Here is a 14,955-nt window from a genome sequence, read left to right as displayed (position 1 = left end):
ATTTGGAAGGATATTATCATAAATTGTAAGTCTCTCTAAACAAAATTTGAATTGGGTTTGTTCCGATTATCTTTTTTTCAAGCCTAAAAAAAGTAAGAAATTTTAGAAATATTTTTCCTTCCCTAACTTTTCCACAAATTCTTGCCATACAAATATGACCATAGGGGCCTTCTATACATGCACAATTCTTTGAAAAAAGACCTCTCTTTTACTGGATTACACGTCTCGTAATGGCTCCGTGGAAGATAGGCAGTGGGCGGAACCAGAGTTTATCGGCCGAACCACCGACAAATAATCTGGATGTGAAAGATAGTGGGGCCACCTGCAAAATTATGAGGATATCATGTATTTATGAGTCAAAAGGTGGGTCCCACTTTTTTAAGATATGATAGTGGGACCCACTAGTCCACTACCCTACCCATCACCATGTGAGAAACTTGTCTGTTTTTTCCTGAATTGAAAATGATTTCCCACCTCCTCTTTAGCATACCCTATACCTTTTGTTTTGTATTTTTTTGGCAATGATGTTTAATTTTAGTAGTGTTTGAATGAGATCCTAATGACCTTTTAATATTTGGCCTAATGAGAGAGTAGTTGAGTTACATTGAGGCCAACCAAACAATGCCCTTTTTTGTCATTTTACCACTAAAACTCTGTTTTGTGGCATTTGCAACCAAACACACAATACCTCCGTTTGCCGTTTAATATGCCGTTTTGATCTGGCCAACCAAACATGAAAACGTCGTTTGGCAAAACACCGTTTTGCAAAACGGCGTTTTAAACGCTATTTCAAACGGTACGCCAAACACACCCTTAAGCATATATAATATGAAATAGAGTAAGACCACAGAGAAAGTCACTTTCACTAAATTTTGGGTCCTAGCATGTAGGTGTAAACAATGCAATGAAAAATGCTAAAAAGAAAGTCACTTTTTTGCTCATTTCTAAAAGTTGCTTATTGTGTACTACATCGTACTAGGGGTGCAACTCAGGCCGGTCGGGTTCGGGTTGAGGCCAACCCGAACCCGAGCAACCATTTACTCAACCCGAACCCGACCCGACTCGACCCGAGTTCCAACCCGACGAGGTTCGACCCGACCCGAGCAGCCCTTTTTGCCAACCCGAACCCGACCTGACCCGAGTTCAACCCGAGATTTTAAGCTTAAAAACTTAAAAATTTATTAAAAATTTCGGGTTGAACTCGGATTGGGTTGCCCAAGCCCTCAACCCGAACCCGACCCGAACTCAACCCGGGTTGAGAAAACCCAACCTGAACCTGAACCCGACTTGAACTCAACCCAACCCGAGTTTTTTTCCGGGTTGAACCTGCCCCACTTGCACCCCTAGATCCTACTCATGCGATGTCCTTAATCTCTAGATGGCATAATTATCTTTTAGTATTTTCTTACGAATTTTCTAGGCGAATCTATTTATTAAATTGCGTTCTTGCGAACTAAATAATAAAGGGGAAGTGATATATTCGCCCCCCTTTTTTTCACTTGGAACAGCCCCCTCTGGTGTATTTATGAATATTCTTTTACACTAGAGCAGGCTGCTCCCCCCCCCCCGCGCAAAAAAAAAAGAAAAGAAAAGAAAAGAAAATAATAATAATAATTAGGGATAATTACATTTACACCCCCTCTAGTTTCTGACACATCCACTTCCACCCCTATAGTTTAAAAAGTGACAAATACACCCCTGTAGTTTCAATTTGTTTAAGGTTTGCCCCCTCAGCTGAAGGTTCGTCCATAGATTGAAGGGTTGGGATTATCCGATAGAGCTGATTTTTTGGGCACACCCTATCTATGTCAGGACCCATCAAATGAACGCTTTGGATCATCCAAATAATGTGGGCCCATACCCGAATCCAAAGCGTTTGGGAGTGTTTGGATTCGGGTATGGGCCCACATTATTTGGATGATCCAAAGCGTTCATTTGATGGGTCCTGACATAGATAGGGTGTGCTCAATCGGATCATCCTATCCCTTCAATCTATGGACGAACCTTCAGCTGAGGGGGCAAACCTTAAACAAATTGAAACTACAGGGGTGTATTTGTCACTTTTTAAACTATAGGGGTGGAAGTGGATGTGTCAGAAACTAGAGGGGGTGTAAATGTAATTATCCCTAATAATTAAAAGGGGCGAACATATCATTTCCCATGGAGTAAAAATAAAAAAATTTGAACTCTTTTGCTTGGATAAGGCATGCACAAAATCGTTAAAATAATAAGGGGCCTTATAACATCATTGCTGACCCTTTTATAATGAGTTGTTAAAGACTCAACTTCCCTTTTTAACTAGTTGTTAAAGACGTAATTAGGCCATGCTTGGCAACCATTATTATTATTATTTTTTTCATGGAATATTAGTTTACCCAATGGTGGTGGTGGGTGGGTCGGTGGCGGGAGACTACTCAAAATATGTTTGTTTTTCCTTGTTTTTCAGCCAGTTCTAATCCTCTCCAAAATCACGGCCTCTCAAAGTCCCAGTCTCCTGCTCTCCCTAGCGGTGTCTCACAACAAAGGCCATGTTTGTGAAATAACCCAAAACGAATTCGTTGTGGGAGGGGAATTTCGGTCCCACACGAATTTTAATTTTTGGGGGTTTCCTAGTTAAGTTAAACCAGGTCTCTCTAATACTTACTAAACTCGGACTCTCAATTAAAGTCTATAAATACTCACCCCAATCCAAATCCTGCATAAAATCAATTCAGAGAAAACGTTTTTGGGCTTTAGGGAGATCAAGAGCCAAGGGAGATTTTTGGTGGAGAAAAAAAAAGTGTGGGAACCTAGGAGAAAATCAGTTTTTCTTAAGGCATGAGATTAATTCTTGAAGTTTATTACTTACTTTAATATTGATTCTCCATGATCTTTCATCTTCTTAAGGAAGAGAGTTATGGATGATTAAAGAGGAATTGATCTAGAGTTTGTGATTAATTGATTAGGGTTTGATCTCCATCTAACAAGCTTCTAATCAATTTCTTGGTGATTGGATGGGAGATTTGTGCTAGGATCACAAACATAGATCTATTTTAGATGGTCTTGTATTTTCAATAAGAGAAAACCAGATTTTAAAGAGAAGAAATAATTGAGTTTGGTTGGCAATGATTTGGGTGCATGAAAGGTCGATCTTCTTCCAAGATTCCATCGTTCCTTTTGTTCTTGAAAAACCCAAATATGTAAAGATCAAAAGGGATGTTTAATCAATTTGTTTCTAGTGTTTTGGAGGGTTTAAACATGGTTTTACGGAGGATTCAAGAAGGAAATTCGTGCGAAAAGGAAACCAGACGCGCCTCAACCGAACCAGACAAGGTGCTAGTTGGATTAGTTATGGGATATGGGTATGTCCAAGTTAAACGAAAAACGGTATGGCCTTTGTGCCAATCTTGGATCTGGATAGATCATCACTGTTGCATCAAGATTTTTCATTGGTCTATGTGGTGTCTTGGCATAAGCCACAGCTGTAGGTCTATTGCAGGTAATGCGAGGACAAGTCATTCACGGGTGTTGCGAGGGCGAGATGATTCACAGGTTAGCTAGCAGTTGTCTACCGCAGGTATTGTAGGGACGGGATTATCACATGATTGTGAACAGTTTTCTATTGTCACAGGATTGTGAACATCTTCCGCAGGTATTGCGTGGATGAGATCTCTCATGGGTTAGTGAGGATCGGGTCGCTCACAGGTATTGTGAGTGCTTGATCGTCCACAAGATTGATGGGGATTGGGTCTCCCCCGGATTTATTGGGGACTTGACTTATCGCAGGTTTTGCGGAGGTGTCCCTTGTTTATGTAGACCATTGGGCCAGTTTCATGATGCCAGTAAATTTTGTGTGCCAGTTTTGTGCACCGGTTATTATGCTAGATATAACACGCTAATTATACAATTATTGCATGCAATTGCCAGTTAGCAGTTTTTCCTGATTATTAATGTAGATCATGCTTGACATTCATGTTGTTGATTATTGAATTGTCTATTCATTGAGCTTTATCTCACTTATTATTTATATTTACAAATGCATATCAACAGGAGGTTTTGTCTAGCGGGAACGGGAGTGAGGAAGTCATCAACCTAGGATTTATTTTATTATTCCCATTGATTACTTATTCAGACAGTAGTTGACATTTCTTAGTTGATTTATTATTCAGTCCATTGGAAAAATTTTAGTCGCTTCCACAGTTTATTCGCTGTCTGTTAGCCAATTAAATTAGTGAAAGTAGTAAGTTTATTTATACTATGTTATTGCACGCTTTGTTGGAATGCCTTGCATATTCATGGCCTTGATTTTTTTTCCTGAAAATGGTATAACTTTATTAATTAGAAAAAGACATGATCAAGGATATCATGGATAAGAACAAAACAAACCAAAGAAAGCAAAAAGCAAACAACAAATAAATCCTCAAGGTGGGAGAGAATAAAAAATCTCTAACTCCTCTCTAGCTACTCCTTCATGAGCAAGACGATCTGCCTCCCCTTTCACTGACCTTCTTACATGATGAAATCGAACCACATGACCATCGACGCGATCCAAAATCTCATCTATATACTTTGAAAATCTCCAAGGGTGAGGTGATCTTCTTTCCAACCATCTGATGACGTTTAGGGAATCTCCTTCCACAATCAAATTGTCCATGTCTCTATCTGACATCAACCTTATACCATGGAGGATGAAGGAAGGTTATTCCCCTCCAGCAAGATCGCTATGCGCAGCGGAACAAAAATCCCATAGAACTTTAAATTTTATTTTCGATCTTACTTTTGCCCAAGATCCTAGAGTCTAAATTGGTTAATTATGTTAATTAAACATAAAGAAATACCTCTTTGAAGAAGAAATCAAGGAACCACGTTGCTTGATCTACTCCTCGAACGGTTGCGATCGTTCTGAATGCCGCAAACTCCGCAAGTTTAACCGATGGATTCTTTTCTTTGTACCGTTGATTGTGGATGTGAATAATTCGTATTCACTTCAAAAAGGTTTGATCTAATCAGTACCTTTGTTGTAGAGATCAGAGAATTGAATTGGAAGCCTTTCTCTTTGAAAACAACTTTTCAAACAACTTTTCCGAATGGGGGAAGAAAGGGGGCGAATTTCCAAGTCTCTTAGCTCTGGAAAACATTCAGCCCTTTCCCATATATAGAAAATAGAGTTTGTTTAGTGTAAGTCCTTGTATCTCTCTCCTAGTTCTTATCCAATTGAGAAACCAACTTGTATTGATACTCCTCGAAACTTTAGGACTCTTCCCAAATGTCCAAGGTTAAGTGGGACGCCCCTTTCTGATTGGGATAGTGATTTTTGAATCATTCTCTAGCCATTTTGGTCTTATCTCATAAAAGTTTGTGTTGGAAATGAATTGCTTGCTTTGTAGATCCTACATTTTAGCAATTCCTATACAAAGAGGAGTTTGAGTGCAACTCAAAGCCTTTGAGCAATTGAGAACGTTTTTCTGAGCTCTCCATTTGTTATGGGCGTGTGGTGGGCCCACCAACCTTATCCAAATGTGTAGTCCTATCCCAATTCCAAATTATGTTCCAATTTCACAACTTTTGCATAACCGGTTTGGAAATAACTATCCTCATTTGGATTTCACATTATTATACTTATTATTAATAACATTAGTAATATCTAATAATGCATAATAAATGAATAATTAATTAATAATTAATTATCCACCTAATGAATTACTAACTCGCATCCAATGGGAGTTATTTTGTCTCTAATTCATGTTTGAAAAATTCTCTTAATGTCTCTTGTTACCTACGTAACAAAGACATGTGTGTATATATATATATATATATATATATATATATATATATATATATATATATATATATATATATATATATATAATTAATAAATATCCACATTAATCGATCGGATTGTATCCGTCCGTGCAATTACATAAAATACGGAACCCTGATCCGTTTGGATGTTACCGGGTCATTCGAGTTATGAGTGAGATCGTTACAAGGATCCGACGGTCGATCCTGCAGAAGCCTTTGGTGGGCCCCACTCCGATCTCGCTCAGTAGTGAGACTACACTCGCATTAAGTCAATAGCCTCCATCGAGACGTAACCCTGAAGATGACCGTTAGATCATCTTACCCCTAATCACATCTTGTATGTGCAAGTCATTTCTTCTTGACTACATCTACTGAGTTGAGTCATACGGGGGGTGGACTTCTCTTACCCCCTTGGCCCACTCTTGGTATACCATTTTGGCCTCCAAATGCATGTGTAAAATCTTTTGAAAACATTTCAATGTTTCATTAAATATTCCGATAAACCTTTTATCAAGTCCGCCTGGCTAGGCTATTTAATAGGCTTACCGTTCTGAAAAAATTGTAGATGTCAATCCCTAAATTTTAAGGCGAAGAATCCTATGTTGAGTATCACTATTGGTCTCAAGAGTTTGCTCTAAGATATAGCTCTATCCGAATGTGACGCTAAACTAGAATCACTATGAGATAGACTAAGACCCTAGAATGGGCCGACAGGAGAATAAGATCCCTCAGGTCTAAGGACATGTGAAGGGTCCTGTTTGGATGAACAACTTTATACTTTCTTCTCCACAAGTTGTTCTTTGTTTGATCTGGTTCGGTTGCACGATCCAATAATCGCACCAACTCTTCTTGCTTTGGATCCACTACCCAGATGACCTAGATTAGTCACCTCATGACACGTGCATGTAGGCAGGACTGGTGCTAATTGTATACAGAAAGAGATATCATGTCTCATTCCCAACTAGAAACTATTAAGGCTTGCATACAACCGAGATGTCATATCTCCTTGCTCCCTTGGATCTGTGAATCCTTTGAGCATGGCATTTCTACTGTGCTAACTAAGGACGAACATGTGTAATAAAATAAGCACATCACACATATTCATTAAAATAATTATCCATTTATGTCATGAAATAAATCTTTATTGGTCAATAAATGTCATTCTACTGGCTTTTCATGGCATATACTTTAATAGATGATTGCCCTCAGTTCCGCATCATTACAGTCTGCAATTCCTATTGGACCTGAAAAGGCCCACTTTGTGGAAGTATTCTCATCTCTAAGAATACCTCCAATGCTCGATGGCCCCGGATTGCCCAAACTTGAGAAATCACAATTTAACTTCAAGGCCCACTTTGTGGAACTATTCTCATCTCTAAGAATACCTCCAATGCCCCATGGCCCCAGGTTGCCCAAACTTGAGCAATCACAATTTAACTTGAACCAACCAGGATCAGGTGGGGTCCATCTAGGTGCAACTCTAGCTTCTTCTTCCCTACTCATGCAAATTTCCTTCCAGCATCTTTGTCATGGCCTTGATTGTGAATATGTGGCGCTGTTACGTGCTTGGTCCGGATCTCGGTTTGAGGCGTGACAGTTTGGCTACCATGAAATGAAATTCTTTTTCATGGAAAATTGGTTTATCAAGTGCTGAGAGGGAGGGAGGGTGGAAGAAGGAGATTCTATAAGGTACGTGAATAGGAAAGGGTGAGAAGTAAAAAAAAAACATGGACAAAAATAAATCATATTTGAGGGGAGTTTTTTTTTATGGTTTTTGGGCTTTTTTTCTTACCATGTCTGTATAGTTGGGTCTAAGACTGTAGGTAAGAATGGGATTAGTCCCACCCTAAAATGGGTTGGGAATACCCTATGTCATCAACAAAAAAAAGAAAGAAAGAAAGAAAAGACCGTAGGTAAGAAAAACCGAAGAAGTTGAAATAGGGCCGAGCAGATGGCTAGATTAGTTGTCTGCCACCTAATAAAATCGATTGTATTATGAGGAGGGTGAGGTCCAGTCAACGTCTTAAATCATGTGAAATATGTACCTAATCTAGCGATGGTTGCCTAATTTAGCTCACTACATTCTTAATCTAGCCATGGATGCCTAATTTAACAAAAATAATCCAACAGTGAGATCAATGATCTCACGTACTCTAAACAAGGAAAATGTTTTTGGTTTCTACTTGGTAGAAATAATCATAAAAAAAAATATATATATATATATATATATATATATATATATATATATATATATATATATATATATATATAAGGCAATTTGACATTCTATAATTAGCGAAACATAAAATCCTGTTTTCAAAAATGTTTTCCTAAGGGAATATAATACATGTATTAATTGTTGGAGAAATTTGTGTACTGGTTCAATCTAAGAAAAGATAAGACGATAGGAAGATGCTTCAAGGCCCGTAAACGCTCTCCTTAAGACGATATTCGCCCCCACCAGTAGTGTGCAAAGGGGACCACGAACTCGCCTTCAAGTTACAATGAAGCCTGGTTCCAAACCGATTGCTTGACGATGTTCTGCACTGAACGGAATCAAGCCCTGAATCACCTTTGAATTTTGCAAGTATTTGAGACACAAGTGTCTGTTTCTGCAGAAAACAGAATACCTGAACAGAACTTCTAAAACAGTAAAACAGAAACTTTGTAGGGGATTAGAGAGAGAGAGAGAGAATTGTGTTGGAAATAGCAATTTTGGGTATACCAAAGTAGAAATCCGAATTCTCTTTAGAATGGACAATTTCTACTGTTGTTATAGAGCTTCTGATGGCTTTTCTAGTTGGAAAACACCCTTTCTGCGAAGTGCAAAGTGCGACTAAAAAAGTGCCACTATGCGCCCTATAGCCCATTGCTCACGCCGCGCGCTTGCGTGTGTGCGAACGATGCGTTGCACCGTCCCGCGGTTCAACCCAAGGCTAAGACCCAATGGGCACCATAATAAAGAAAAGAAAAGAGTAAGGCTTTATAAGCCCAACTTTTTCTTTCTTATGAGTCGGTATGAGACTATCTTTTTCACACTACTTTTGCACTCTTCTCTTTCTCTTGCAAAAAGCAAATCTTTTCAAAGAAAAGTTTCTCCTTTTTCAAAACACACTTAGAAAACATTTTCCAAACAGTTTCTTTTGACAAAAAAATAAGATTTTGAAAAATCAAAATCTAACAATAAGCAGAATAAGAAAACATGTATTTGAAAGCTCTGAAGTAATGAGAAAGCACCAGGAAAGCAAGACTAATAGAATGAGGCAGGCATATTCCATGGTGAAACCCCTCCTTTAATTAGGCCCTATAGTTTGTTTCTAATATCCCAAAGATCATGAAATTGAACAACTTTTACATCTAATTACTTTTGGTTGTAGAATGTAAACATTCAAAGAAGGATAAACAAAGTCCATATTCAGAGATCAAACATAAAAATTAAAGGGCAAAATTATAGTTACACCCCTTCAACTTTCTGACACATTCAGCGATAACCCTATAGTTTCAAACTCATCAACTACACCCACTTACTTTTCAGTGTGTATAAGGTAGACCCCCACAGTAGACGGTCCGTCACTTTAATTTGACGGAAGGACTCAAAGTATCAGGTAAATCCCCTCCAATATTCTGAACTGATTCATATGCAGCTGGTTCAAAAAGTTACCCAAACTAAAAAATACTAAAGATGTTTAATTGGTATGTTTGATGGGTCATTTGGGATTCAAGTAGGTCCTATCAATGATAGATCCGGATAAAGCAAAGATGGGTTCCGAGTCTTCCGACATGTTATATTGCATGTGTCATTGTATTTTAATGATTTTGCAAATAATTGCTCTATTTGGTTGAGGCCTTGAGGGGTGTGCTCGAAACAGTAATCTCATCTTTCATGAAAATTAATATACAAAATTAACCCATAAAAACTCATTCACCATCATTGAAATATAACCCATGTGCAAGAAGAAAAGAGAGAGCATCCTCCATAACTGAAAAATCAACCCAAAATCTGATTTGTATTTTGGATCAATGCACCTCTTGAAGGGAAATAATTTTTCAATGCAACCCCTGTACACCATAAGATATGTAATATCTATGTTATTGCCAACATAGGTGGCCTGATAATCATTGCGAATGAAGGGTTCAGACCATCTCAATTTTCAGGAAGAGAGAGAGAGAGAGGTGCAAATATCATTTACCTTTACGAAGAAGAAAAGATATTCTAACACAAGCTTATTGGGTTCTATATAATGAACATAAAACACAAACAAGCATCAATTATAACAAACGGAAGTGACAAAGAAGTTGTCATTTGTTGGTGGGTACTGCAAGCATTTTTTTCCGACGTTCACCGTAGATAACAAGCATTTGATCTTGAGGTGGAACGTTCTCTTTGATGACTGCAACCTTGATAAAATTCTCCCTCCATGCATAGAAAGATGGAAACCTCTGTTCAAAGAGAAGATTCATCTCTGCAATTTCGTCAAAGATAGGGAGCCAATAAGCTATACAACCCGCAACCAAATCCACAAACCCAATGGTCTCTCCGCCGAAGAATTTCTTCCCTTTGAGCTCTATATCGAGAATTTTCAGTGCCTCCCGTGTCGACTCCAATGCTTTCTCTCGCTCTTCTCCTTGTGAGAAGAAAGCTGTTCGCCCGCTAGGCAAACACTATAACAAAAAAAACAAAATGATGAAATACAATTAGATAAGATAGCAAGTGTGCCAGAAATCCTTAAGAGTGAAATTAATCTAAGTTCGACGGTCTAGATTGAAGAATGGGATTAAGAGTGAAATTACTGAAGTCATCGATTGACCAAAGTGATAAAGGGTACAAGGGTAATCAATACATCTCATCATTATTAAAGAGTGCAAAGTGTAACAGAGTTCCTCCTCGCCTGCTTGCCCAATTGAGGAGTGCAAAGTGTCTACGGCTTGAAGAAATGAAGGGTGTTCCCTTGTTGGAAATGTTCCCCAAATTTGCCCCTCTAAGTTAATTAACTTTAGAGGGGAATGTCCGTTAAAAAAGGGCGAACTTTGTTCGTTTGGTGAAAGAGATCATGAACTTTGGACAAGCGAACTTTCGTTTGGTGAAATAGATCATGAACTTCATTCCTTTGGCAAAAGAGATCATCAACTACCTTTCAAAAAAACAGAAGAGATCATGAACTTTGTAAGGCGTCGTTTAGGGGGCTTAAAGAGATCATGAACTTTGGCCAAAGGAACTTTGTTCTGGCGCCATATTGGTCGGGTAGAGAGTCTATAGTTAACATTTCTCACATCCAGTAGGTAGGTTTTGGTGGGGATGATATTTGCTTGAAAATTTGACCATTAAAGGGTAATTTTTTTCATTTTCACCCTTTTATCTATGGCTGCGATTTGGATAGGGTCGGGTTGAGCTTTTGCTAAAAAAATGAATTGGAACCATTAGAAAACCAGTGCCAGCTTTATGGTAAATGCTCAACTAAAATTCCCAAAAATCGACCGTATCAACCCAGCAGGATTTTATGGTAAAAGCTAAACCAAAATCCCCAAAAATGTACCCTAGTTGCACCCCTATTTCTACCACCCATCTCCATCTAGGAAGCCTCTCTTGTTTCGCTTAGGCCCTGTTTTTTAAAGACTATGGCAACCGATTGTCAGCCCTAAACCTATTATTGGACTCAAATTTGAATGTAATTCTGAGGGTTTGGGGCTCACATTCTGTTGTCATAATCTCAAACGAACAGTGTAGTGAAATCTGAAGTAACACATCTTTTTGTACCAATTGGGTATCAAATTGGGGAATGCCCTTTTGATGTTGTTAGTTAAAGTGGCAACCAAACGATCAATGTTTATAGAATTCTCTCCATCTTTCCTAACTACAATCAAACACTTTTTTTTTTTTTTAACCCGGAAAGATAACGACCCCGGGGTGGATCGGCAAATTTATATATAAAAAGTTGGGACCATACAAGAGGAGGGAAAACCTCCTAGCCATCAATACAGGAAGCCGTAGACCTAGAAAGAGAGAAAGGAGGAGGGGAAGCTTCTAACTCGACAAAATAGCAAGCTAAAGCCATAGGAAAAAGACAGCAATCAATGCTTATAAGGGAGAGTGCCCTTAGTTGATCTTGCTTCTGATGTTGGGAAGGCCAAGTGCATCACATCTTGCTGCCCCTCTTACCAGGCGAGGCATGGAGGCCCAGGAGGGATAGAACAAATTGGATCTTGATGAGCAGCCGAAGTTTGCAAGGGCATCTGCAACTGAGTTTCCCTCTCTGAATTGGTGTTTGCAAGTGGGAGACAAAATGCAAAGAAGTGGTTGAATCTCCTTCCAGATATGGCTAGGACTTATTCATACACAAACACAACAACTAGATATGGCTAGGACTCCATTACTAGGACTTCTTATCTAGAATTAAGAAAATTGTTACCCCCCGCCCCCCACACACACCCAAAAAAAAAAGAAAAAAAAAAGAATTCTTCACTTCAAAAATAAAAATAACATAATAGTAGGCTGCAGACCAAAAAACAGAAGAAAAAAATGAATAAAACCATTACCTTCTCATCGATGAATTTCGCCCAGAATCGAGCCATTGCTTTCTCATATGGATCTTCAGGTAGTAATGGATTCTCTTTCCATGTTTCCTCAATGTATTCAAGGATTACGAGCGACTCCGCAATTCGTTTTCCATTGTGTAAGAGCACCGGAATTTTTTTGTGGACAGGATTGTACTTCAAAAGAGATGGACTCTTGTTGGTGAGATCTTCTCCAATGTATTCATATTCAATCCCTTTAAGCTTCAAAGCCCATTCAACTCTACGGGAGAAAGGGCTTGTAAAATTTCCAATCAACTTCAATTCTCCCATAGTAATGAGATTTTTTGGATGGTATAAACCCTTTCACTCCTCCTTCAATTTATAGTGAGGCATGGCTGTTTCTCTCCATCTGAGATGGGAATATTCGAAGGCATGGGAGACTTTTTCAAGTCTTCCATCTATTGACATCATTGCATGCGTAAATTTGCAGAGATTTTAGAGAATTTTGGTGTGCTCTGTGGTTTCACTTTCCAAACTATTCAACGTTTGGTTGCCCGAATTTTTTTGATTCTTGGGACTTTTGTGGAATTTCTGCAGGAAACCCATGTTTGGTTGGTGGACCTAACTCATTTCTTATTGAAAACTAGGACTTCATGGTTCTTATGGACCTAACTCATTGAAATTCCATCCAATAAAACAGAAGAATTATAAATCTCCAAAATAATAGATACGAATATCGCAAACAGTGCCTAATCCCAGGAACCAAAATAACTCCGCACGAAACCCCAGGAAGGAAAAAAAAAAACTCCCAGGAACCAAAAATAAGCTTGTAGAAGAATTTTTTTCTTCCCAACAGTTCAAGCAACTAAACAAAGCGATCAACCAAACAAGGGATTTTTATTTTATCATGATACTTCCAGGGAGTTTTTTTTCCCTCCAATCTCCCTGGAAGTTTTTTGTTCCACAAGATTATGTTATGAAGACGTGATTAGGTTATACCTTAATTTACCTTAATTTAGTTAGAATTTTAATTTGGTTGTTAGGATTTTAATTCGACAGTTTTTCTTGAGTTACTGTTAGAATTTTAATTTGGTTCTTAGGATTTTAATTCGACAGTTTTTCTTGTGAGTGGTTTAATTCAGTAGTGGGCGGTTGGTAAAGAAGTTTGATAAGTGGTTGTGTAGTTATGAATTGTAGGGGTGTAAGTGGCTTTCTCATATGGATCTTCAGGTAGTAATGGATTCTCTTTCCATGTTTCCTCAATGTATTCAAGGATTACGAGTGACTCCGCAATTGGTTTTCCATTGTGTAAGAGCACCGGAATTTTTTTGTGGACAGAATTGTACCTCAAAAGAGATGGACTCTTGTTGGTGAGATCTTCTCCAATGTATTCATATTCAATCCCTTTAAGCTTCAAAGCCCATTCAACTCTACGGGAGAAAGGGCTTGTAAAATTTCCAATCAACTTCAATTCTCCCATAGTAATGAGATTTTTTGGATGGTATAAACCCTTTCACTCCTCCTTCAATTTATAGTGAGGCATGGCTGTTTCTCTCCATCTGAGATGGGAATATTCGAAGGCATGGGAGACTTTTTCAAGTCTTCCATCTATTGACATCATTGCATGCGTAAATTTGCAGAGATTATAGAGAAATTTGGTGTGCTCTGTGGTTTCAATTTCCAAACTATTCAATGTTTGGTTGCCCGAATTTTTTGATTCTTCGGACTTTTGTGGAATTTCCGCAGGAAACCCATGTTTGGTTGGTGGACCTAACTCATTTCTTATTGAAAACTAGGACTTCATGGTTCTTATGGACCTAACTCATTGAAATTCCATCCAGTAAAACGGAAGAATTATAAATCTCCAAAATAATAGATACGAATATCGCAAACAGTGCCTAATCCCAGGAACCAAAATAACTCCGCACGAAACCCCAGGAAGGAAAAAAAAAAAAACTCCCAGGAACCAAAAATAAGCTTGTAGAAGAGTTTTTTTCTTCCCAACAGTTCAAGCAACCAAACAAAGCGATCAACCAAACAAGGGATTTTTATTTTATCATGATACTTCCAGGGAGTTTTTTTTCCCTCCAATCTCCCTGGAAGTTTTTTGCTCCACAAGATTATGTTATGAAGACGTGATTAGGTTATACCTTAATTTACCTTAATTTAGTTAGAATTTTAATTTGGTTGTTAGGATTTTAATTCCACAGTTTTTCTTGAGTTACTGTTAGAATTTTAATTTGGTTCTTAGGATTTTAATTCGACAGTTTTTCTTGTGAGTGGTTTAATTCAGTAGTGGGCGGTTGGTAAAGAAGTTTGATAAGTGGTTGTGTAGTTATGAATTGTAGGGGTGTAAGTGGCTTTCTCATATGGATCTTCAGGTAGTAATGGATTCTCTTTCCATGTTTCCTCAATGTATTCATGGATTACGAGCGACTCCGCAATTGGTTTTCCATTGTGTAAGAGCACCGGAATTGTTTTGTGGGCAGGATTGTACTTCAAAAGAGATGGACTCTTGTTGGTGAGATCTTCTCCAATGTATTCATATTCAATCCCTTTAAGCTTCAAAGCCCATTCAACTCTACGGGAGAAAGGGCTTGTAAAATTTCCAATCAACTTCAATTCTCCCATAGTAATGAGATTTTTTGGATGGTATAAACC

General features: G+C 38.3%; 1 protein-coding gene across 1 annotated transcript; it reads right to left on the bottom strand.

Annotated features, from left to right (window-relative positions):
* Nucleotides 1–10,011: 10,011 nt before the first annotated feature.
* On the bottom strand, nt 10,012–12,852 carry LOC143852715 (putative glutathione S-transferase). The gene is made up of 2 exons (XM_077362280.1): nt 12,316–12,852; nt 10,012–10,443 (listed from the first exon to the last, which is right to left on the bottom strand). The coding sequence occupies exons 1-2, from the start codon at nt 12,622–12,624 to the stop codon at nt 10,081–10,083; spliced, it is 672 nt and encodes a 223-aa protein (XP_077218395.1). The 5' UTR covers nt 12,625–12,852; the 3' UTR covers nt 10,012–10,080.
* Nucleotides 12,853–14,955: the final 2,103 nt, after the last annotated feature.

Source organism: Tasmannia lanceolata, unplaced genomic scaffold (assembly GCF_043159265.1).
Source record: "Tasmannia lanceolata isolate RefF3 unplaced genomic scaffold, GAP_Taslan_0.1 ptg000019l, whole genome shotgun sequence".
Classification (NCBI taxonomy): domain Eukaryota; kingdom Viridiplantae; phylum Streptophyta; class Magnoliopsida; order Canellales; family Winteraceae; genus Tasmannia; species Tasmannia lanceolata.
The sequence above is the reverse complement of the archived record's forward strand: the minus strand, read 5'-3'. Positions and strand labels throughout refer to the sequence as shown.

Excerpts from the sequence above, each read along its gene's own strand:
- LOC143852715 (XM_077362280.1), bottom strand. The coding sequence starts at position 12,624 with ATGGGAGAATTGAAGTTGATTGGAAATTTTACAAGCCCTTTCTCCCGT. Across the intron at positions 10,444-12,315 it reads CGAAATTCATCGATGAGAAG|TGTTTGCCTAGCGGGCGAAC; the intron begins GTAATGGTTTTA and ends TTTTTGTTATAG.